General features: G+C 45.2%; 1 protein-coding gene across 1 annotated transcript in view; it reads right to left on the reverse strand.

The window, feature by feature from the left end:
* The window catches only part of FTO (FTO alpha-ketoglutarate dependent dioxygenase), a 366,765-nt gene that overhangs the window by 264,904 nt on the left and 77,871 nt on the right, over nt 1-23,990 (reverse strand). Inside the window, exons 6-8 of the mRNA XM_084812875.1 lie at nt 9,373-9,501; nt 7,521-7,664; nt 546-625 (exon numbers count right to left, since the gene is read on the reverse strand). Coding sequence (XP_084669001.1) covers nt 546-625; nt 7,521-7,664; nt 9,373-9,501 — 353 coding nt within the window. The remainder of the gene's footprint in view (nt 1-545; nt 626-7,520; nt 7,665-9,372; nt 9,502-23,990) is intronic.

The raw sequence follows: 23,990 nt of genomic DNA on the forward strand, positions 1-23,990 counted from the left end.
GGGAATCCTGCGATTTTTCACATAAGACAAAGTACTCCAAAAGCAACATTGCCCCCGAAACACCAATAATTTGGTGCTGTGTGCTTGTTTGTTTAAAAACTTTAAATAAAGGTGGGGGAGAATGGGATTGGGAACACAGCAAAGGGTTTTTTAGATCCTTCTCTCCCTACACTGAAGTCCAGACAAAAATCCCTCTCACTTCAAGTTGTTATTTGTCCCAGGAGTGAAACTGCCTCTGGCTCCAAGTTGGGACATCGAAGGAAAGATTTTTAAAAAAAAAAACTCCAACCATGGTCCTGATCCTGATTGCCTCACCCTGTGGCTGTTACATACAGTGTTGTTGTTGTTTTTAAAATTACACACAATACAAGACTATACATTTACTATAATATGCAATTTGCTGCTGCAAGAAGGGCAGCCGTGATCAGAGGAAGATACAATTACTGTCATTATTTGGGCCACTCCCAAAAGTACAGAAGAAGAAGAAGAGGAGGAGGAGGAGAGGAAGACGACAAAGAAGAAACTCAATATCCTCTCTTACTCACCTCTGCTACCCTGTGGGTTGAGCTAAATCTCGGTGGCAAACCAGCCAGGACACAATGCTGGTGGGTCATATTCAGATCACCTGGGAACAGATAATAAAAAGTATAATCAACTGTGGAGGTGGGCAAAAGTTTATATAGCTGGAGCTGAAGTCTCATTGAAATTAAGAGGACAGCAGAGTTATGTAGGAGCAAAGATGTATCCATGTCCATGGAAGTCTGAACACAGGAAGCTGCCTTACACTGAGTCAGACCGGCCCATCTAGCCCAGTACTGCTGACACTGACGGCAGTGGTTCTCCAAGATTTCAGGCAGGATTCTTTTCTAGCCCTACCAGAAGAGCCCAGGGATTGAACCTAGGACCTTTTGCATGAAGACCATGTGCTCTACCATTGAGCTGTGTGTCTATTCTTGCTTCCTAATTGCATCCTCCAATTCTGAAGCAGCAAAGTGAAATTATGGGGGGGGGGGAGTATAGCTAGCTCTGTCATCCTGAGCAGAAATATTTGGGCAGAATGTCCCTCTTTAAGTCAATATCTCCCATCCTCCACGACTCATTGCAAAGGAACTTGGGGTCATCAGTACTTCTCCACCTGGCAACAGCGGAGAAAAGAAACTGCAGAATTTTACCCCGTGTTGACAGTACAGAGACCAAGTATTGTATTGCGGTGAAGCTGCTGCCAGAGGGAGCTTTCGTTGTTGGAAAAGGAAGACGCAAGCATAGCTACAAATATACAACAGTTTAGTTGGTACAACAGGTGACGCAGTGACATTTGCTGTTGCTACGTTTCACACGACAGTGGTCTGTTGGGAGTTATTAGCCATTCTAGATGGCTTCAGCCAGTCACCCTCTCTCAGCCTAACTTACCTCATAGAGTTGTTGTGAGGATAACATGGGGAGAGGGGAGGATTCCTTGAGCTTATTGGAGGAAAGGTGGGATCTAAATGTAATAAATAAATACATATAGAGCAGCAGCCAGGTCTGTCTGTTGTGTTTACACTCGTGGTCCCCACATGAAACACATGAAACTGTGAAAGGGAGATGGGTGACTCTAAAGATGCAACACGCACACCAAGCAGCCGTGGTTAACTGTGGCTGTCCTGTGTCAGTCTGGAGGGTCTGGAGGTGCACGGCTAACCTGTCAATCAGGGGTGTAGATCATCTTTCTGCCCAAGGGCCAAATTCCATTTCAGAGAAGTTGGACGGACTCCAGTAGCGGGCGAGGCTCAAGGCAAAGGGGGCAGAGCATAAATACCAGCATATTTGAGCATAACGTTCTTACGGCAAGTAACTAAGCCTTATGAAAGGCATTTCAGCCTTTTAGAATGGCGCCGGGGGGTGGTGGGAGGGAACAGTGCAAAGTGGGAAAACACTGATCAGTCATCGGGGAAAGGGAGAGGGGGAGTGTCCATCTGGGGTGGGGCCAAAGGAAAAAGGGGTGGGGCCAACGATACCAGCATATTTTACCTTTAAGCTCTTCCTGCAGTAGCTAAGTCTTAGGAGAGGCAGTGCGGTGTAGTGGTTAGAGTGTTGGGTTGGGACTTGGGAGATCGGGGTTCTAGTGCCCACTTAGCCATGAAGCTCAATGGATGAGTTTGGGCCAGTCACTGACTCTCAGCCTAAACTACCTCACAGGGTCGTTGTGAGGATAAAATGGAGAGGAGGAGGACTATGTAAGCTGCTGTGAGTTCCTTGCAAGAGGAAAAAAAAGGTGGGATATAACTGGAATAATAAAATGTTCAACCTTTTAGAATGACGCAAAACACACACACACCAGGAAACCATCAAACAACTGGAGATCAGGGGAAGGGAGCATGGCCATCTGGGGAACCTTGGAAGGGAAGATTGCAGCTTGCAAGCCTAAAGTTCTGCACCCCTGTTGTACGTGCTCCCCATATGCTCTTTTGCCATGATAGCTAAATGAAACCTCTATGTTCTGAGGCAGTGTACCTCTGCATACGAGTTGGTGGGGAAGGAGGAAAACAGGGGATGCTTATCACCTTCATGCCCTGCCTGGACATCTGGCTGCCCACTGTTGGAAATGGGATACTGGGCTAGACAGAGCCTTTGGTTTGATCCAGCAGGCCTTCCTCTTGTTCGGTATAAGGGCAGCAAAATATATCAGCCCCCGCAAAGTGTGAATCAACCCTAATAAGTAATCATTCTTTAACAACCAGAAAAAGTATGCATAAAGGTAGGGGGAGTGGAACAGAGAGAAACCCCACATGATTAATTAGCAGACAATTGAACAAGATGTAGTAGATTTACAAAACTTGCATGATCAAAGTTGAGCAACAACAAGTAACTTCCAAAGGCTCATGGGCCTTAGCAAATAAAGATACAGAAAGTATGTAGATCAAATGTAGGGTCAAATTTCAGAGGCAAATTAGCTGGAAGGAAATATGAAGGAGCTGCACCGTACATATGGAAGGATTTTTTTAATTATTTTTTTATTTACTTACTTATTTAAAACATTTTTATCCCGCCCTATATCATTAGAATCTCAGGGCAGCATACAAATAAAATCAATTTAGACAGTATACAACAACAAATAATTTAAACAGCTAAAAACATATTAAACCGTTAAGCAAGCTAAACCCATTAAGGGTTTCCCTATTTAACGCTGCGATTCCCCAAACACAGCCCATCCACAGTAACGTGAGCTCCCACCTTCTTGTTAATGAAAATATTTTTTTAATGCTCCTTGAACTATAATTTGCTCTATCCCCTGCCCACGCCAACAGCCCCCACCCCACCCAAAAAAGGGGCCAGTGAATTCATCCTCAAGCCACGTTTAAACCCCTAACCTTCTAGCCACATTTGATCTGTAGGAAACAGCTGTGGCAAAGTTAAGTCCTCCCTCTTTGAATGGGCCCAAGGTATATGTTACTTCAATGTGTTTTGAAGTCACAGTAGGAAAAATTAGGGACAATTGTAAATCTGCTTGCAAAATGAAGTCGTGTGTACCCCTTAACGATTGGAGGGGTGGAAGAGATTTCAACTGAATGCTAAGCCCATGACAACCTGATTTCTGCCTGCTGTAGGGCAGAGCAGAGGAATCCATCCTAGTCGTCTCCACATGCTGGGGATTTATTGCACGCCCACCCACCCCCACCCCAAAGTACGTTTTGCATCAAATACATTTGATAGACTACTAGTAACTGCAGAGTTCAAGCCAAACTACCTCTGCAGTCGAGTATATTTTCATAAATTGAGATAAAGAGTTTCTCTTTCACATAGGCAATGAAGATCAGGTTTCACTTATCAAGGGCGGGGCGAGATTTTATAGAAGCAGGGAAAGGGACAACATTTATTCAGTTTAAGACTACACAATTCATTTTTTTATATTATGGAAAGACGTGATCATCCACGCTCAGTGCAAACTGCACAGTTCCAGGTGTGATTTGATATTCACCTGGAAAAAAAAATAAAGGCAAGGGCTTAAGAAGCAGGTGTTGAACTAACCTTTAAAAATTCAACTTTAACACTTCCCCCCTCCACCCGCTTAGTGCAACAAAGAGTCTTATTATATTCCCTAGCGCCAGAGCTCCAAAGACCTAAGGAATTCTTGGGGGGGGGGAGCAATAAAATACTAAAAATGCATGCACTCTTCCCACTTCTTTGAAAGAAACGGGGAGGCTGTTCCCCCACTCAGCTTGTCACAATACATCATTTCTGGCATTTACAATACAGAAACATTTGAGGAAGCAATGCCACTTCCAGAATTAGCAGAGTCTCTAGCGCTGAAACGGGCACATCCTGAGCACATGAATTTGACCAATTAATGCCATTTATATTGCTGAGGGGCGATGCAGAAGGATTTATTTTGTTTATGTGGGAAGTGTGCAGTGGCTGATACACCCAGTTACCTGTTTCAAATAATTGATTATGTACTGATACATTTCAAAATATCGTTATCAGAACAGTGGCTGCAGTACTTATTTTGATATTTGTGCAACTGGCTGAAGATGAGATGTGTGCTGTGACCATTATTTTCTTTCTGACGTTTTGTTAATGACTAGTGAATGGACCAGGCTTCACAGGGGTTGAAATAGCCCTCAGTTTGAAACAGCAACGCCTTTAGGCAAACTTACACCGTGGTCAGATTTGGACACGTTGTGCCCACCCCATCTGAGTAAAGCTGTTGGCACTCCTAGGCATGGCCATTGCCATGGTGCAACCCCATAGCCCCCCAACGGGGCCGTCTGTCCACTAGATTGCCCTGAGGAGGGCTGTCCCACAGCAGGGGAGTAGGGGCAGATACATAATTCTGTGCCTCGGCCTACTAATCTCTGCTGGCTTCAGTCTCTATGCACTGGAAAGTGATGTGCTGGTTAGGGAAGCCTGCCCCTAGTGGCCAAAGATGGCACTGCAGACTTCAACCACAATTTAAAATAATTAAGGGAGCAATCTTATGTGGAGAGGCGGCTGCCTCCAAACTCGGAGGCGACTGCCTATCCAATGCATGGCAGGAGGAGTGCGGAGGGGCCGGACTGTCCTGCATTTGCAACTAGATGGCCAATTTCGGAGCACGGAGGCCGGACAATGCATAGGAAGCATCGTACCAGCACTTCGTCATCCTCGGGAACACCCCCTTTTGCCCCACTCTGCACTTCTCATATGAGCAAAGAGCACAGGGACGATCCGTGCCACCTACGAGGCACTGGGGGAGGGGCAGGGAGGCGGTTCTCCAGGAACTGACCAATCCTATGGCCATCTAGCCACTATCTAGCAGCCAATTGCGCCCTAATGTGTTTTAAAAAATGAAATAACCCCAAGCGGAACACCTTTAGGGTCCTCCTAGAGTCCATGCCTAGTTTCAGGTGCCTTCATTCACACTCTTGGCACTATGGCACTGATGAATAGATGGATGTACAAACACATACCCTTTTTATTATTATATATGAAAAGTTCATGTACATAGCATACCTCTTTTTATATATAATCTGGAAGCTGCGTATTTGCACAGGTTTATATGTTAATCAGCCCCCAGTTCCCCAATCCCACATAGAGGACTGCCAGCGTTTCCTTGCCACATCCACCAGTGTCTCCATGCAGCTCTCTTGCATCTCGGTCAGAAACTGAAGATACTCAGAGGACAGTGTCTGAGCCCAAGTCTAGGATGCCCATGATGTAGGGCAAAGGAAGGAGCACCCTTCCCTGTTGCATGTTGGAATTCTAATCCAGGGGTGCTGAATCTCTTTGAGCCCACAGCCCAGATACAATCTTGGAGAAGCTCTCAAGAGCCGCATCCCAGCGGTGGCCTGGGCAGAAGTCAAAAGGGAGTGGGGCCAGAATAGAAAAAATGCCACCATATTTTAGTTTAAATTTCTTACTGCCAGTAACTAAACCTTAGGAGGAAAACACACAAAAGCCAGGAAACCAGACAACAATCAGCAGTCAGGTGAAAAGGGTGGCAGCTTCTGGGGAACCCCAGAGGGCAAGATCAGGAACACAGGTGGGCCAGATTTGGCCCACAGGCCTGAAGTTCTGCACCCCTACTTTAAATGAACAACATGAACTTGCCCGGCCATTAACAACTGCATCAGAGGCCCTTCTTCAGGTGCCCACCCCTGGGAAAAATTAGGAGGCTGGCAACCAGGAAAAGGGCTTTTTAGTGGTGGCACCTCAGTTGTGGAATCTGGGCTATTCGTCTGGCATCTAGTCTGGTTAGTTTTAGTTCCAGGCTAAGCCTTTTTAATTTGCCCAGGCCTCCCATTGATGTTAGAGCTGCCACTCCATGGCATTTTTAGTATTTCCTGCTAGTTCCTTCTTGTCCTTAACATTTTTACTGTAATTTGTATTTCATTTCATTTATTTATTTTGCTTTTGTTTGTAAGGGTGCAATCCTATGGCCGCTAGACAGCAGCTAGAAAGCCATAAGATTGTTCGGTTTTCGGGAACCAACCTTGGAGCCCAGGCTCCGAGGTTGGTTCCTGGAAAACCGCCTCCCTGCCCCCCACCCCCACCTTGTAGGCAGCACAAATCGTCCCTGGGCTCCGCACTTGGAAGAGTAGTGCGGAACGGGGCAAAAGGGGGTGTTCCCAGGGGCAGGGAGGGGCAGAGAGCAAAGAAATGCCAGTATAACGCTTCCTATGCATCCTCCAGCCCCCCCCTGCTCCTACCAGAGGTCCCGCAGCTAGACAGCAGAAAACAGTCATCTATGCAGGGTGGCTGGAGCATGGAGGAGAAGATCCCCTCCGAGCTCCGCAGGGCAGATAGGCAGTTGCCTCCAAGTTCAGAGGTGGCCGCCCATCCCCATAGGATTGTTCCCTCTGCCTCACTGGAAATTCCGATCTAAAACCAGGACGAAAAGATGAAAAACATAATGTAAACCAGGGAAGCTCATGTGCATCAAGGTGCCGCTCATGGAATTTATCTGCCACAAAAATGGTTCCATAGATCACGTGAGATAAATCATAGGCCTTTAGGCACACAGTATCATTAGTATTGTAGAGCCTGCAAATTGTGAGGGAGAAAGATGAAGCCACTATTACTTCCCCTGTTACTTTTACAGTTTTTGATTATGGCTGTCCTTGTTTTTATGAACTTCCCAGGAGGCAGGGGAAAAGAGAAATGGAATGGGCACAATTCTTACATTTGAATATTACCTAGAATTAAGACGGGGAGAGAAATTAGTTCGATCTAATTTGGCACCTTCAAACTAACCAGAACTCAGTTATCTTCTGAAATTCACATGTCTCGAATTTTGCAGTGGAGTTTTCCCATTTAAAAAACACACTTTAAAAGTGGGTTATATAACGGGAAATTCATACAAAAAATGTATATATTAGGCAACAATGAATGTATTAGATGAAATACACACAAAGATGCATACAGATTTTGGTATGACCCTTTAAAAAAATGTAAAATTTACAAACAAACCTGAAATATGAAAACATTCCATGACGTTCGGGATGAACTAAATTTAAGATTGGAAAGGGGAAACTGAAATTGCCAGATTTGTCCATCCCTACCTAGCATGAAGTAGCAGTCTCCCTGGTGAAGGGGTATAGCGAATCCTGGGGTCTCTATGTCCCAAGCTACTTTCAAAGCAACATGCCAGACAGCTGGGTCTCTGCCATGAGGAGCCTGTCCCTCAAGGATATCAACGTCAGGTTCTGAAAAAGAAAAGAACTCAATGGATCTGGAAACAATCTTATTTGCAAAAGGGCATTGCTGATTTAAAGGAGAAAACACTGTTCCATATCAGCTTTAAGAGAGACCTGAAAGAAGATAAGGACTTAAGAAGAGCCATGCTGGATCAGACCAAGGTTCATCTAGTCCAGCATTCTGTTCACACAGTGGCCAACCAGCTGTCGACCAGGACCCACAAGCAGGGCATGAGTGCAACAGCATCCTCCCACCCATGTTCCCCACCAACTGGTGTAAATAGGCATACTGCCTCTGATACTGGAGGTAGCATATAACCATCAGGACTAGTAGCCACTAATTCCCTTTTAAAGCATCCAAGTTGGTGGCCATCACTACATCTAGTGGTAGCGAATTCCACAGTTTAACTATGCTCTGTGTGAAGAAGTACTTCCTTTTATCCGTCCTCAATCTCCTACCAATCAGCTTCATGGGATGACCCCAGGTTCTACTATTATGAGGGAGAACAATGTCTCCCTATCCACTTTCTCCACACCATGCATAATTCTGTACACCTTTGTCCTGTGTTCCCTCACTTACCTTTTCTCTAAGCTAAGAAGTCCAGATGTTGTAACCTTTTGTCATAGGGAGATGCTCCAGCCCCTTGATCATTTTAGTTGCCCTTTTCTGCACTTTCTCCAACTCTAGAACAGCCTTTCTTAGGTCCAGTGACTAGAAATGTATGCAGTATTCTAAGTGTGCACCATAGATGTGTATAATGATAGTACGATACTGGCAGTTTTATTTTCACAGAGGGTAACAAACTGTTTGACTTGTGTGGTTCTAACAATATTTTACAATGCTATATTTTATGAGCTGGTTGAGACATAACACTAATCCAGAGGTTCCCAACCTTGTTTGGTTTGGTGGAGACATCTGGAATTTCGAGACAGGGTTGTGGGTGCTCTCACGAAATGGCTGCCATGGTGGAGCATGCCCATAGATAAAATGGTGCTATGGTGAGGCATGATCAATCACAAAACACACATTTCCCAAAAGCAAGCTAGTGAGACTAAAAGAAAAGTAACTTGCCCAAGAACCTAAGTACAAGGCAGCGGTGGGGGCTGAGCTCCAAAAGACAAAACCACTCTTTGGAACTGAAATAAAGATGGTGCCGGAGGGCAGCGCTCCACTTTGCAGCATGCCAGCCTTATAGGTGTTCCCAATACTTAATTCTGCTCTTCAGTCATGCCACATCAAAGCACATCAGATCAAATACTAGCATCCATTCTTGAGGGTACGTCACAGCTCGTTGAGCCTGCCCCCTCCCCCCAGCCCTGTAATATGGTGCAACATCACAGATTTTGTGATGCTGAACCACAAGGGTGGGGAGCCCTGGGCCCATGGGATAAATCTAATCCTCTTGGGGTCCCATTCTGGCCCTCTGGGATTCCCCAGAAGGCCACATCCCCCTCTCCCTTTCCCCCTATTTCCATCTGCTGATTATTGGGTGGTTTTTGCGCAGTCCCCCTCCCCCCCGCCTTCCTAAAAAGATGAAATATCTCTCCTGAGGCTTAGTTGTTGGTAGTGGGAGCTTTAAGCTAAAATATGCTGGAATTTTTTGGTATTTTGTTAGTGTTTTTGCCCCACCCCTTGTGCCTCCCCCCCTCCAACACCATAATCTGGCCCCGAGAACATATCTGAAAGTGAACGCGGCCCTCTGTTCCAGCACCTTGCCTTGACTGCAGCAGGTGTTTCTTGGCATCATTCTCTTCTTTACTACCATAATATTCTCTTCCACGTCCACTGGTACTTTAGGGACTGGATTAATTGCCCTTTGATTTGTGATGCAAAGCTCTCTTTTTTCTAGGAAAGAGAATTGAGTAAGAAGTGCTTAGAAGTAAGACTGCTCAGATGAACTACAGAAAATTGTCAACAGCTTTTTTTCTGGCTTGTAATTACGTTCTATAACATTTTGCTTGTGTGTATTAATGTCTGGGTGAGCACAAGCTTATATTGTTAACAAGAATAATTTTGGGAGCACAAGTGGGGATGTCCCAGTGCAAAGTCTATACCTACTGGAGAGTCAACTCAAGGACATCCCTGAGCATCCCAGGAAACAAACATCTTCTTTGGTCATAATTGCTTCTTCGGATAAATGACAGAGCACAAATGCTCTCAAGGCATAGTCTGAAGGCACAGAATGAAGCTACCATGCTGAAGCTAAGCAAGTCTGTGTCTGTTCACTGCCTGGATGGACAATCTCCTGGGAACCCCCATGTATGCGGCCTTAGAGTCAAAGGTAGGCATGGCTGGGCACCTGCTGAGACCCACACCCCCAGCAGGGTCTCCGTGACAACAATCCCCCAGAGTTGCTCCTCCTCTTTACCACTGCAACCTGCTTCACCTGCCTCTCACTCTGACCCAGATAATGGTGGTGGTGGTGAGGAGCAGTAGATGCCCCTGCCTACTTGCCAAGCAAGCAAGTGGAAGCCATGATCCCAAGGCATAGTCTGAAGGCACATGAAGAAGCCACCATGCTGAAGCTAAGCAGGTTTGAGTCTGGTCAGTGCCTGGAGGGGAGACTACCTGGGAACCACATGTAGCCACCTTGAATTCCATGATGGAAGAAAGGTGGGAGATAAATGTAATAAACAAACAAACAAATTGATGAGGAAGAGGAGGAAGAGCAATAGCAGCTGGTGATAATGGTGGTGAGTAGGCAGACTCACTGAGGCAGCGGGCCTTGCTCAAGGGCACTCAGAGACTTGCAGCTGGCACTACGTGTGTGCCATTCTGAGTTCCATGATGGGAGAATGGTAGGATGCAGTTAAATAAATGAGGTACATATCCCAAGTTTTTGAACACAGAAACCTACTAGTGAAATGCTGTTTTCCTTTAGTGCTCTACAGTCTTACCACCTAGACAATCTGGGTGCAGGCTAGAACACTTAACCCCGCTGAATATGTTGGAAATGAGCAAGCCGCGTCTGATGGTCTGAATATTGCACACATACCCCTGCCGCCGTCAAAAGGTTTTACACCTCTTTGAAGTTCAAAATAAAAAACTTTCAGTGTAAGAAGGATATTTATGGATCTCTCAGAAATACCTCCTGTCATGGAAGATGACTTAGATGGAGGCAAATGTTTTTATTTTAAATAGAGTAATCTTAATCTAACATCACCCTAGCTCAAATATCCCCCTAATTTTGATTAATTTTGGGTTGGGTTTTGCTAGCAAATCTGAAAATAACATCACCGATGTTGCAACATCTTCTCACAGGAACACAGGAAGCTGCCTTATACCAAATCAAACCCTTGGCCCATCTAGCTGAGCATTGTCTACACCAGTGACGGGGAATGTGTGGCCCTCCAGATGTTGCTGGCTAGGGCTGGCTAAGGGTTGCAAGTCCCACAACATCTGGAGGGCCAGACATTCTCCCACCCTTGGTCTACAATGACTGGCAGCAGCTCCCCAGGGATTTATTTATTTGTTTGTTTATTTCTTAATACTTATATTCCACTTTATCTGCTAAAAAGCCATCAAGGTGGTGTACAGCCATTTAAAATAATAACACCTTGCAGCAATCAAAACAAGAACGTTAAAACAGTAAAAACATTAAAACATTAAGGTCACAATCCTCTTCGTGTTTAGGCAGAAAAAAGTCCTACAACTCCCAGCATTCCCCAGCCAGCATGGTAGGACTTTGTTCTGTCTAAACATGAACTGGACTGTACTTTAAAAACATAAAAGTTAGACAGGGATCTTTCCCAGCTCTACCTGGACATGGCAGGGATTGAAGCTGGGACCTTCTGCATGCAAAGCAAGTGCTCCTCCTTCAAGCTACAGCCCAAAGTTTTTATCACTTTGGAGCAACTGACATTTTGAAAGCAAGTAGCAACTTGCTTCCTATCATTTCCAAAATAGCACAGTGGGAGTAATCAGATTCAATTGTCAAGGATAATTACAAGCCACGTTATTTGCGAGCGGTGGGGATGGCAGCGTGTGAGCTCCATTTGAACTTTATGCTTAAGCAATAAAAAGGGGGGGGGGGAGAGAAATATCAAACTGCAGAGAGAGAGAGAGAGATGTTTTAATGAGCACATTCCAAAGGTGCTGGATTTACGAGGGAACCCCAGGAAGCACTGACTGAAATGTCTGTCTCTGATTGTAGTTCCATATTTTATTGAGACCATATTGTGAACAGGGTACGGGTGTGAGTGCAAATGGGGAAAACAGAATAACAGGCAAAATTAACTCACAAAAGGTGACCCACTTTCATACACGATCCAGGTCGGATCGCATTCGAAGTGACGGGAAAGCAACTGTACCTGTAGTTTTCAAAAAGCGTTTCCCCATTCTTAATATTAAGTTACGATTCATCCGAAAACAAGAAAATATGAAAATAGCTGGTATCGATTTTGGGGGTGGCGATGCTTTTTAAACTGTTTGCTAGTGTCACTTATCTTACTGGGGTCTTCTTGTGTCAAAAAGTACAGAGCGATCACGAGCTCATTCCTTCTCAGGGGGGAAGAGCCAACTCCAGGATTCCAAATGAACACTTCTTAAAAAAAGTATATTTGGGTACCTTTTTATTGTTCCTACAATCAGCTGGGGAATTATTTTCATATTTTATGACTGACTTGTAAAGCCCCAACCTAAATAAACACTGCACCAGACTCACGTGATGGATGACTTGAATACTGAGAAGCCAGGAGGTCAGCGTTGGTCTGTCTGTGTGCATGAAATAATGAAAGCTATAAATCTTCCCTCCATCAAGTTTTGGGGGCTGAAGATTAATAAGGATAACAAAAACTTGCAGACAATATTGCACTGACACCTGTTTGCACAGGCAACAAAACAAACTCACTTATCTAATTAGGACTTCTTTTTTAAAAGATTAGGACAGCTATGCAGTGGATATTCGCTCATTAGAAGACCCTTCCCAATAACAACAAAAACGAAAATCAGGGGCTCACCCTGGATAATCAACTGTGCGTTGACTAACTGTATGCATTTTCATGGATCTATTAACTTTGCATGTAGCTAATAATAATCATTTTGGAGCAAAAAAAAAATCCATTGTTTGTTTTTTGTTTGTTTAATATATTGCACCTAGGTGACAGCAGGATGACTTTAGAAGGACATCTCTCTGGGTAAGAATGAATGTTAAGATTGTACTCTCCATCTCCTTTTATAAGAACTTGCATTAAAATAGACCAAAAAGGTACATATAAGATATACATAGATTTATGTAGATAGATAGACAGGACAGACAGACAGGTATCGCATAAATCTTGTTAGTCTATTAACAGTGACGTATTACTTCTACTTAGAACTAAGCCCCACTGAGTTCAATGGTGTTTACTCCCAGGTAACTGTGAATAGGATTGCTGCCTTGAGTTTTAATAAATGTAATCTAACTGATCGATAGATTTAAACATTGCAGTCCCCCCCAATAAAAAAATCCTCTTCTAAAAGCTGAAAAATAAAAATTCAAACCCCTTCCAAAGATGACATTATTCAATAATTAATATGTATACAGCGCTTTAGAGTGTCCGCATACATCAGCTTGTTGTCATCCTCACAACAACCCTGTAAGGTAGGTCAGTAATACTGCACAGTATTACTGTGCAGGCTGTGGGGCTGAGACTGAAATAAAGGGGCTTGCCTAAGGCCAACTATTTGAGTTCAAGGTAGAAGTGAAATCGAACTGGTCACTTCCTGCTTTGTAGGTCAGTCTCTTGTCCCAAGGAACTTACCCCGTAGATTTGGGGAAAATGGGTTGAGTGCAGTTGGGGGGGAAGGGAAAGGCATAGGTAATAAGAATGCAAACAAATGCTGTTCACTTGTGGTTGATGTCCTGCACATGCGGTTGTTGTTGTTTATTCGTTCAGTCGCTTCCGACTCTTCGTGACTTCATGGACCAGCCCACGCCAGAGCTTCCTGTCAGCCGTTGCCACCCACAGCTCCCCCAAGGTCGAATCCATCACCTCCACAAATGTGCACATATGTGCCTTAACGTATCTCACAAGTTTGTCATAATGATAAAATGGGGGAAGGGAGTCTATGCATGTTGCTCCTTGGGGAAGGGCAACTTAAAAATATAATAAACAATCTGCGTTTACAACAATAACGAACAATAACCAGGCAGGTTATTGGCGGGTGGCAGAGGAAGATCTCTTAGCCAATGATCTACTAAGCGGCCTCTATGCCAGGGCCAGCCCTACCATTAGGCAGAGGAGGCAGTCGCCTCAGGCACCAGATGCTAGGAGGTGACAGCAAGGTGTTGCAGGAGAGAGCTGTGTGTGTCATGCAGCTTGCTTTGCACCTCCTAAGCTAGCCCGTTGCCTTCAGGTGCAGCAGAGGATGCTGTCCCATGGCCAATGTCGAAAAAAGATTCAGCCTTTGAACATTCAGTCAGGCTTTGTACATGGAATGAGAGTGGGTGCCATCTTGTCCATTGCCTCAGGCAGAAAAAAATGTTTGGGGCTGGCCCTGCTCTTTGCATCCCGCATAGAAGTGTAGACACAGGTTCCTTTTCCAAGACATATAACATAGCTGAGGCAGATGCCCCTACAATTTGGCACCCGCATTCCAGTGGTGGGAGGGCCAAGATACCTCAGACACCACCATATTTTAGCTTAACGCTCTTACTGCCAGGAACTAAGCCATATAAGAGGCATTTCAACTTTTTGGAATGGGGGGGGGGGATGGCACAAAAACCAGGAAACCGACAAATTATTGTTGAAGGAAAAGGGGTGGGGCCAGGATACGGGGAAATGAAGATTTGTCAAACCCTAGGAGGATTTGGCTCCTGGGCCTAAGGTTTTGCTATTATAAGAATTATCTCCTGGTCTTTCCAGAGGTGGCATCTTGAAACACGTTACTACTCCTGGGAGCGGGTAAAAGTCACCAAAAACAAGTTCGTTGCAGGCTGTACAAATTACTGTTAACTGACCTTGCATCTATTAAGCAGCAAATACAGGGAAGCCACTGGTCAATTATCAATCCACGGGAACATTCCAATTGGTTTATAAAGTCATTAGCAACGAAGAAGCTGTCAGTGTTTCCCCACCCAAACACAGCTGCACTGGAAATTAAGTAGCAGTTGCTCAGCTTGGCCAAGATATATTTTTTTTATGTAATAATAATAAAGTATGCTGCGCAGAAAAAAAAATACAAATTGTACGTTACGAAAATCAAAAGTAATAGGAATTTCACAACAGGTCACCATTGCAGTCAATCACTGGTTTGTTAGCCTGTTAAACATTAACTTGTCAACTAACAGATCCAGTTGTTTATTACTCTAAGATTTACACACTCAAGTAAGCCTTTGGGGGCAGCAGGCCAAGAACAATACCAGTCAAAGCATCCGCCCAGAAGAAAACTCCTTCTTCACATTGAAACAGGCTATCGTGTGTGTGTGTGTGTGTATGTGTGTGTGTGTGTGTGTATGTGTGTGTGTGTGTGGAAACTTCACACAAAATAGCATTCTGCAGTAGTTATTAATGCCTGCTCAGTGAATTTTAGGGGATAAGCCCTACTATCAGTTATGGACCCACAGACAATGCCCATCTTCAACCCCACCTGGTGATAATTCACAGGTTGGTGGATGCTGGAAAACAGCGAAACCTGCTTCAGTTAGTTAGTTAGTTAGTTAGTTATTTCATTTCTATGCCGCCCAATAGCTGAAGCTCTCTAGGAGGTTCACAAAAATTAAAACCACAAAGTACAACATCAAACAATATAAAATATGAAAGCGTAAAACTACAATATAAAAGTACAGCCAGAATAAAACCTAGCAGCAATGCAGAGGTTTATTGCACAGATTTAAAACAGCAGAGCTTAAAAGACTAGAATGCTAAAATGGAAATGCTGGTAAAATAAAACAGTCTTCACCTGGTGCCAAAAGAAGTACAACATAGGCGTCAGGTGAACCTCTCCGGGGAGCTCATTCCACAGCCAGGGTGCCATAGCAGAAAAGGCCCTCTTCCTGGTAGCCATAAATATATCACTTCTAGTTGAAGTGGAATCATCATATTCTTAACAATAATTGTATTATTCTTAGGGCACAATCCTATGTGGATATATGACAACCTCTGAACTCGGAGGCTGCCGAATATCTAATGCAGGGCGGAAGGACGGTGGAGGCGATCTGCGTTTCTGCTAGATGGGTGATTTTGCCAGTCTAACAATGGTGCCTTGGAGGGGGAGGGGAGGAGGCTGGGGTGGCCATAGACAAGCAGCGTATTGCAGCTGCCCCAGTCTCCTCCTGGCCCTGCCCCCAGCAACACCCCCTTTTCCCCATTTTCACACTCCATTTTCCAAGCGCAGAAAGGAAGCTGGCATGGATCTCTCCACACCAGCTATGAGGGGGAGGGGCGGAAACAGTTTCTGACCTCGGAGCCAGAAATCCAAACTGTCCTATGCCGCCCCCCAGATGCTGTCTGGGAGGGGGGCATAGGATTGCTCCCTTAATAATATTATTCTACCACTTTATTTATTTATTGTTTTATTTAAATTCAGGTATTTTATCCTGCTCCTCAGCCAAAAAAGGCTCCCGGAATGGCTATTTCAATCAGCTAATAATAATGAGGCACCGGCAGCAACCACGGGAGAGAACAAGAGGAAAGTAAACCAAATACACAGCCAAGGAGCAAAAATGGCTGTGAGCTGGGGGTGGCGAGGGGTCGATAACAGACAGAATGGCACTTATCCATTCCAAACCAGATCTTTGGCTTCAAGTGGCTAGTCAGTAAGAAATACAGTGTGCACAATGATAAAAGCAGTACCAAGGGTATACTTACTCCCGAAGAGAACCACTGCCCCCTACAGAACTATGGCAGAATGCCATTTCAAGGCAACGGCCTTAGACTGTTGAGACTAGTGGTGGCGGGCAAATATTAAATTCACGGCTCTTGTTCCCAGTTCCCCAAAAGCTGTTAGCTTAAGCAGACTAGTGAATTCCACCTGTCATGAGAGAACATGAAATAGGAGGCAGCCTCCAACTGCTAAGACTCAAGCTATAAGGAACCACATAGATCAATGTCAACAAGTTTAATTGTATGCCTAAACGCAAACAGGAAGTTGAAGCAGCTGTTGGGAGAAAACTGGTGTGACGTGTTTTCAGCAGCGGGCATCGCTGGTCTTAAGGATCAGGGTGACCCCCGAAAAGGTACGCCCGCAGAGCCCTTGCTCGGAGAATGCAATAACATCGGGGCAGGAAGATATTTATTGTAGCAGCATTCAATCAAAGGAGGAAGGGCTGTCACATTGTCCCAAAATGCCCTTGAGATCAAGTATAATAGAAATACTGGCTCCTTGCTTCTCAGAACAGCCTCCCATCAGTGGCCATTCCACATGGAGGAAGCAAAACTGGCCTCTCCACCATGGTGCCCATAGGCTCCAATGTGCCTGGCATGTGCCTCTTGGTGATCCACCAGTCTCCTTATTTTTATTCCTTAAGTGTTCTCACCTCCCCCCCATAATTACCACCTTTTTTAAACTGGGAGGCTGGAATGCTGTGAAGTGCTACACTCCAGCCCCATTTTTATTCAAGTCGAAAGAATGGTCTTGACGTTTGGAGGTCAGACCCCAGCTCTGCCTTGCATTAGGTTCTTGGGCAATATGTTCTTACAGCATCTGATGAAAAGGGCTGTAACCCACGAAAACTCATGCTAATTTATTAAAATATTTTTACAACTAAAACAGTCTATATTCGTGCTACACTTAACCCTTGTATTCATAAACAGAAGGTTAACACAGTTATACCGGAATATTCTTGGGCAAGTTAATTTTCTTTTAGCCTCATCATTTTGCCTTCTGGGAAAGGGCTGTTTTGTGTCCAGCTATGCCCACCATGGCAGCTATTTTATGAATGGGCAAGCCAAACTCATGGCAGCCATTTTGTGAGAGCACCTACAACACTCTTTCAAAATTCCAAATGTGCCCACCAATCCAAACAGATTGGGAACCCTTGTAGTAGATGGAAAAGTGAGACAGCAATGCCCACTCCATCAGTCTGGCTGGGACCAACTGTGGGTCTTCCCCACTCTGTACAGCCTCCATTGACAGCCATTCCATCTGGATGCATCACACAGATGAAACAACATGCCCCCCTCCATCACTCTGGCTGGAACCAACCACTGCAGATGTGGTACATCAAGTAACTGGCTTATTTTCTCTTCGGTCCCTGTCCTTTTTCTATTTTACATCATGTCTATTAAATGGTAAGCCACCATTTTAAACTATGGACCACCTTGAGTACATTTTATATTTTTCTGCATTTTTATCATGCTTTTCAGACAATTATTACCTCCCGAAGTGGCTCACATCCATGAAAAAAGGAGAGGCAGGCCCTGCCATCAGGTTTACAACCTAAAATGACAAGACACCCAAGGAGAGTGGAGAGGAAAGGAAGAGGAGGGAGATCGTTTTTTCAAGGCCACAAGGTCATGAGCTAGTAGCAGGCATTCAGGCCAGGCTGATCCTGCCTTGCTGGTGTTCTCCCTTGAATGGGGCTCTTGTTCCTTCGGCTCTCCAGGGTTTCAGGCAGGAGTCTTTTCCCAGCCATAGGTGAAGATGCCAGAGATTGAACCTGGGGCCTTCTGCATGCAAAGCAGGTGCTCTGCCATGGAGCTGGGCCCTTCCCTTGCTGGTGTGCTTGCCTGAATAGCACTGGATGGATCTTATTCCTTTGGCTGATGGATGAGAACAGAGCGTTCTTTCCCTATGTCAGTTGGAGCCCAGTGTTCTTTCTGGCAGGGAGCTCATTTCTCTGGAGGGAGAAATGAGCTCCCTGCAACTGCTCCTTCTCTGGCCGATGGATGGGCCAGGTTGATTCCCCACCCCACCCCGCCTTAGCTTGATGTTATTCCTAGGAAGCGGCGGGCACAAACTCCCAGTGGCCCCAGGTCCTCTGGCTGATGGCAGACACCAAAATAACTTAAACTTTGGGGAGGGGCCATAGCTTGGTGGCAGAACACCTGCTTTGCATGTAGAAGGTACCAGGTTCAATCCCCAGCATCTCCAGGTAGGGCTAGGGAAGAATCCAGCCTGAAACCCCAGAGAGACTCTGCCTATCCCTGTTGACTGTTGAGGAGTAGATGGACCTTTGGTTTGATCCAGCATGGCTCTTCATATGTTCTTATGTCCTTAAGGCAGCTTCCTATGTTTCTAATACAGCTAGCACAGGGCAGGCTCTGTGGCTGGTGTGAGGTCACGCAGTTGTTGGGAGCATGACAATGGTTGGAGAGATTACACAGTGTGTAAATGTGCTGCTCCACTGATGCACCAGTCACATGCTCTGTCAGCAGATCTGAGCAACGGAGAACCTTTCATGGTAGCAGTGTCTCTTGTGTTGTGCCAGCGTAGTGGGGCTCCTGCTATATCCCGTCGCCCAGTTTCCCCCAACCTGGTGCCCTCCAGATGTGTTGGACTACAACTCCCAGCATTCCCCAGCCAGCACAGCTTGTAGCCCAACACATCTAGAAGCACCAGGTTTGGAAGGCCGCTATTGTCCTTCGGACAGCATATCTACAGGACTGCGCCTGCAGTCTAATCATTTTTCATGACTATATCTCTGTGGCTCAGAAAGGTGACTTCTACACTTACAAAGTCATATTTCTTGTAGATTTATTAAAAGGTGGACTAACAATTCCATTGTCTGAAGAGCAGAAGTGATATTTCTCCACACCAAATCCAGAAATCTAGTGTAGCTCCGATTCAGTAGCATCCCACTCCAAAAACAAAAGGTAGCAGTAAAGACAGGAGTTCCTACTTTTTCTAAGTCAGATCTTCTTCCACATGAAAAACGAAGTGAAAATAAGGTTCTGACTTTGCCCCAATAGGACAGAGAGTGTAACCAGAGCTGACTAAAGGCTATTTAAGAGTTCAATACATTTGAAATTATATTTTAAATGCCTTTCAACTCGTTAAACAAAAGGAAACATGCTACACATGAAACAAAGATATTAGTGATCTATAGAGAAAAGTAAATGAAAAAAAAATTACAAGCAGAAGTAAAAAATGTGGAACATGCAACAATTACAGAGAATATACATTTCCATCCACGAACCAAAAAGCCTTGTGACTGTTACATGCAAAGATTACACTATGCAAAATAAACTACAGCTGAGGCCTATTAGAAAACTATATTAGGAAAACTATATTAGAGCATCAAATAAAATAGCTATGGAATACAAAACCTATAGTAGGCCAAACTAGCAGCAGTTTGAATTCTTACTTAGCTCCACTTAAACTTCCACCAGTGCAAACTAATTAAATGCAGTTCTTAAAGCATCCAGCTATTTGACAGTATAGTTCAAACCTTTAGGGAAAAGGAAAATTATAGCTACCTGTCCCAAGCAGAGATCTAAGGGACAGGCTTTTTTGGACCCAGAAGAAGATTGGAGGAGACGTTTCCCACAGTCCAAAGTGTATGACAGCAAAGTCCAGATAGGAAGATTAATCCAGGTACAAAGTGAATAAAATGTTTTAAAATGGAAAAGGTGGTGAAGCCAGTGAGTAAAAATAAAATAGTGGGGGGAAACTGAAAGTGTTCCAAATTACTCAGGAGCCAAACATCTAGCCCCCAAAAGCTAGTTCAGAAACGATGGCAAGCTGCAGTCTTTAAAAAAAAACACTGAAGAACGGATTTGGTCAAAGTAAGAAAATCCGTGTTCTCTCAGAAAGAAGGCAAACATACAAACTACGGCCCCAAAGGCCCCAAAACTAGCAAAAATCTGTTAGCAAAAAATGAAGCTATGCAAAACGGAAAAGAAAAACAAAAGAAAGACGTGAACAAAGTCCCTCTCCTAGGGTGCAGTCGCTTTTTCATTCGCTGTCTCCCGTATATTTTCCTGCATTCTGATGGGCTTTTTCTCTTCTTCCTAGTTGCCAACTAGAAATTTGGTTTTAAATTGGAGAAAGACATACTAAGTGGTCAGAAACCTGAAAAAAAACTGTCTTTCCCCATAGTTTTAGGCAGTTGATGTTACCCTAGACCTTATCAGGGTACATGGAAACATTCCGGACTCATAGAGCTGCAGGGAGTAACCAACGTTGTAACTTCTTCTCATACTGGTCCGTTGTTCCACAACTTGACCACAGCGTTTTAGCATGATTGTCTGCATCTCAGACTCCAGGCAGCAAAAACTTTCTGTCCTCAAGGCAAGCAGGCCTGCTTGTGAACAAAAGTTTTACTCCCATTCAATTCCATTCCGTAGCTTCCTTACAAGCCCTCTGTTCCCAGGACCTAAACCCCAAAGGGTCCTGAGTAACACAAGGCTGTTTTGAGTTTTAAATCATTTAAAAATGAGCCCGCAGATGCAAAACACTGACCACACTGATTTCCCCCACCTTGCAGCTTGGATTGGCTGATGGAGTCCAGCCGTCACACTGGAGCTGAGGGAGCGCAATCCGGAGTTCAGCATTGCACTCCTGGCCGTCCTTTTTCCATGGGGAAAAGGCGGTGGTGCCATGGGGAAAAGGTGGTGGGTAATATAGTTTTCAACCCCCACCTCCCATCCCAGCCAGCCAGGCCCCCCTCATCTTCCCCATCCCCATGTGTTTGGAGCCAGCCTCCCTCCATCCAGGGAGGTGTTAAGAAGTACGTAGTTGCATTGGCAGCAAAGTGGCACCTAAATAATCTCTGTACTATGTTTGTAAAATATACTATAAGTGTGTTGTACAAATTAAGAGTGATGAGTGGTGGGGTTGCGGCCAGAGAGATCATAGAATCATAGGGTTGGAAGGGGCCTACAAGACCATCGAGTCCAACCCCCTGCTCAATGCAGGACGCCTGATTCTCAGGCGGTGCCCCATCCAAGTACTAACCAGGGCTGACCCTGCTTAGCTTCCAAGATCAAATGTGACCCTAGTGCTTTTGTACTAGAGGTGCAGGGAAACATGTAATTATTTATTTAGGGAGTAATCTTATCAGGATAGACGGCTGCCTCCAAACTCAGAGGCGACCACCTATCCAATGCAGGGTGGGCGGAGTGCGGAGGGGATCTTTTCCTCTGCACTCCAGCTGCCCTGCATTACTGGCTAGATGGCCAATTTTAGCTGTCTAGCTGGAGCGGTTCGGAGCGGGGGGGGCGGCCGGCCAACACACAGGAAGTGTCGTAATGAACTTCTGCCATCCCCACCACTAGGAATGCCCCCTTTCCTCCCACTCAGCGCTACTCTTCCAAGTGTGGAGCCCGGGACAATCTGCACTGCTTACAATGTGGCAGGGCAGGGGCCAGGGAGGTGGTTTTCTGGGAACTGACCTCTGAGGTCAGTTCCTGAAAACTGAAAAATCCTACAGCTCTCTAGCCACTGTCTATCGGCCACAGGATTGCACCCTTATTTATATATCCATCACATTTTTATACCGCCCAATAGTTGAAGCTCTGAGTAGGCTTCCCTTTTCAACCATGCCTGAGGCCTCAAGTCTAGCTGGGTCTATTTCATCCATAGACATAACGTATTCACGATTCTCAACCAAAGAGTGTTATTTCCACAGTGGCCCATTTCTTACCTCCTTGTGCTACTCTTTTATACAGGCTACAGGGGTGGTCATGGACACTACACCCTATTCGTGCTGCCCTAACTCTGCTGGTACAGCCTGCCATAATTTTGGTTCACCGTGAGCTCTGTCTCTGGCATCTCAAAATCCCCATCCAGCACCCAGACACTTCCACTCACTTCACATGTCAGTTCACACAGCTTTGACCCTTGGCTTCAGCCACCACCAACCTTCTGGGACTAGCCACAGCATCAAAAAACTTAGCAATATAGACTGGAACAAAACCAAAGTCATTTGCTTCTATTCTTCTACAATTAGTTCTGTGGCTAAGCCTTCTTGAAAAAGATCACTGGATGGATGGATGGATGGATGGATGGAAGGAAGGAAGGAAGGAAGAAAGAAAGAAAGAAAGAAAGAAGAAACCTACATAACTACTCACAATTGCCACAACAGTCACAGAGAAAGGACTCTGCATTTATTGATACAGGGATCATTCTGACATTCTATTCAATTGTGCTAATCGCCTCCACTTAATCAACCTATTAGCAAGGAGCAACAGTTTTGAAAAGTTTCCTTGGATTTGCAAAATGAATGGGTTACTGCCACGTTCAGCCGAGCAGAGAAACACAAGGCATCTATTGATCAAACTGTGCAGAGTAAATTGGGAAACAAAGAGACTTTTGTAAAGGTTAATGCTATCATATAACAGTACGGCAAGTACATATTCTTCCAGGTGCGCTCCCCTGCAAGGGAGAGATCCTGAGATTCTGGTGCTCCCAATAATGTCTGGACAAGCCGAAGAGATATCAGCGTTGCTCAGGAAGCACTCAGCACCTCGAAAAATGAAGTCCCGATTTAGCCAAAGTCACCTTCTTAAGGGGGTGAGTGGAGAAATCCTTCAGCAAAGAGGAATCTCCTGTTACAGACCTCATAAAGTATCACCATTTACACAGGCACCGAAGTTCAAGCTTATGCAATCATTAGGACAATATACAAACGACTCACTCCAGAGGTAGTCTTTCAAAAAAAAAGGGGGAAAAGAAAGAAGTGTAACTGCACACACTCTCTACTTTCCCTCCCACATTAACTCAGAGGGCAGGTTCCACACATGCTCCTTATCGCCTCTCATTTCATTTCCCCGCCCCCCATTATCTCAGTACTAATCTTGGGATGGGGTGCATCCTGCGCCAGCTCAGTGCACTACTTGCTCACAAGGGTCTCTCTCAATAAGCCTTACCACTAGGGGGACTCACACAAGCAGGAACTAAAAGGGGTGGGAAGTTGGGGGTGCAGTGGTGACAGAGCAGAGGAACATAGGAAGTCGACTCTTGTCAAGTCGGACTATGTGCCTGTCTAGCCCGCAAGTAGGAACATCAGAAGCTGCCTTATACTGAGTTAGACCACTGGTCCATCTAGTTCAGTGTTGCCTACGCTGACTGGCACCGTTTCTCTAGAGGCAGTAAGCTTATGTACACCAGTTGCTGGGGAACATGGGTGGGAGGGTACTGTTGCGCTCACGCCCTGCTTGTGGGTTTCCTGGTCGACAGCTGGTTGGCCACTGTGTAAACAGAAGGCTGGACTAGATGGACCCTGGGTCTGATCCAGCAGGGCTCTTCCTCATGTTCTTATGAGATTTCCCAGATGCTAGGGATTCAACCTGAGACCTTCAGCACGCAAAGCAGGTGCTCTACCACTGGTAGGATGGGGAAATAGTTTGGGGTGTGGTGGGAGACAGACGATATCCCCACCCCCACTCCCAGCCCTCTGCAGGCCAAATGACACAAGGGGGCATAGCCACACCCCCTGATGCCATTTGCTTCCCCGCTGAGGTGCCTTGACT

The sequence above is a fragment of the Heloderma suspectum genome, chromosome 8, assembly GCF_057233095.1.
Source record: "Heloderma suspectum isolate Gila_16-S chromosome 8, 16-S_ref, whole genome shotgun sequence".
Classification (NCBI taxonomy): domain Eukaryota; kingdom Metazoa; phylum Chordata; class Lepidosauria; order Squamata; family Helodermatidae; genus Heloderma; species Heloderma suspectum.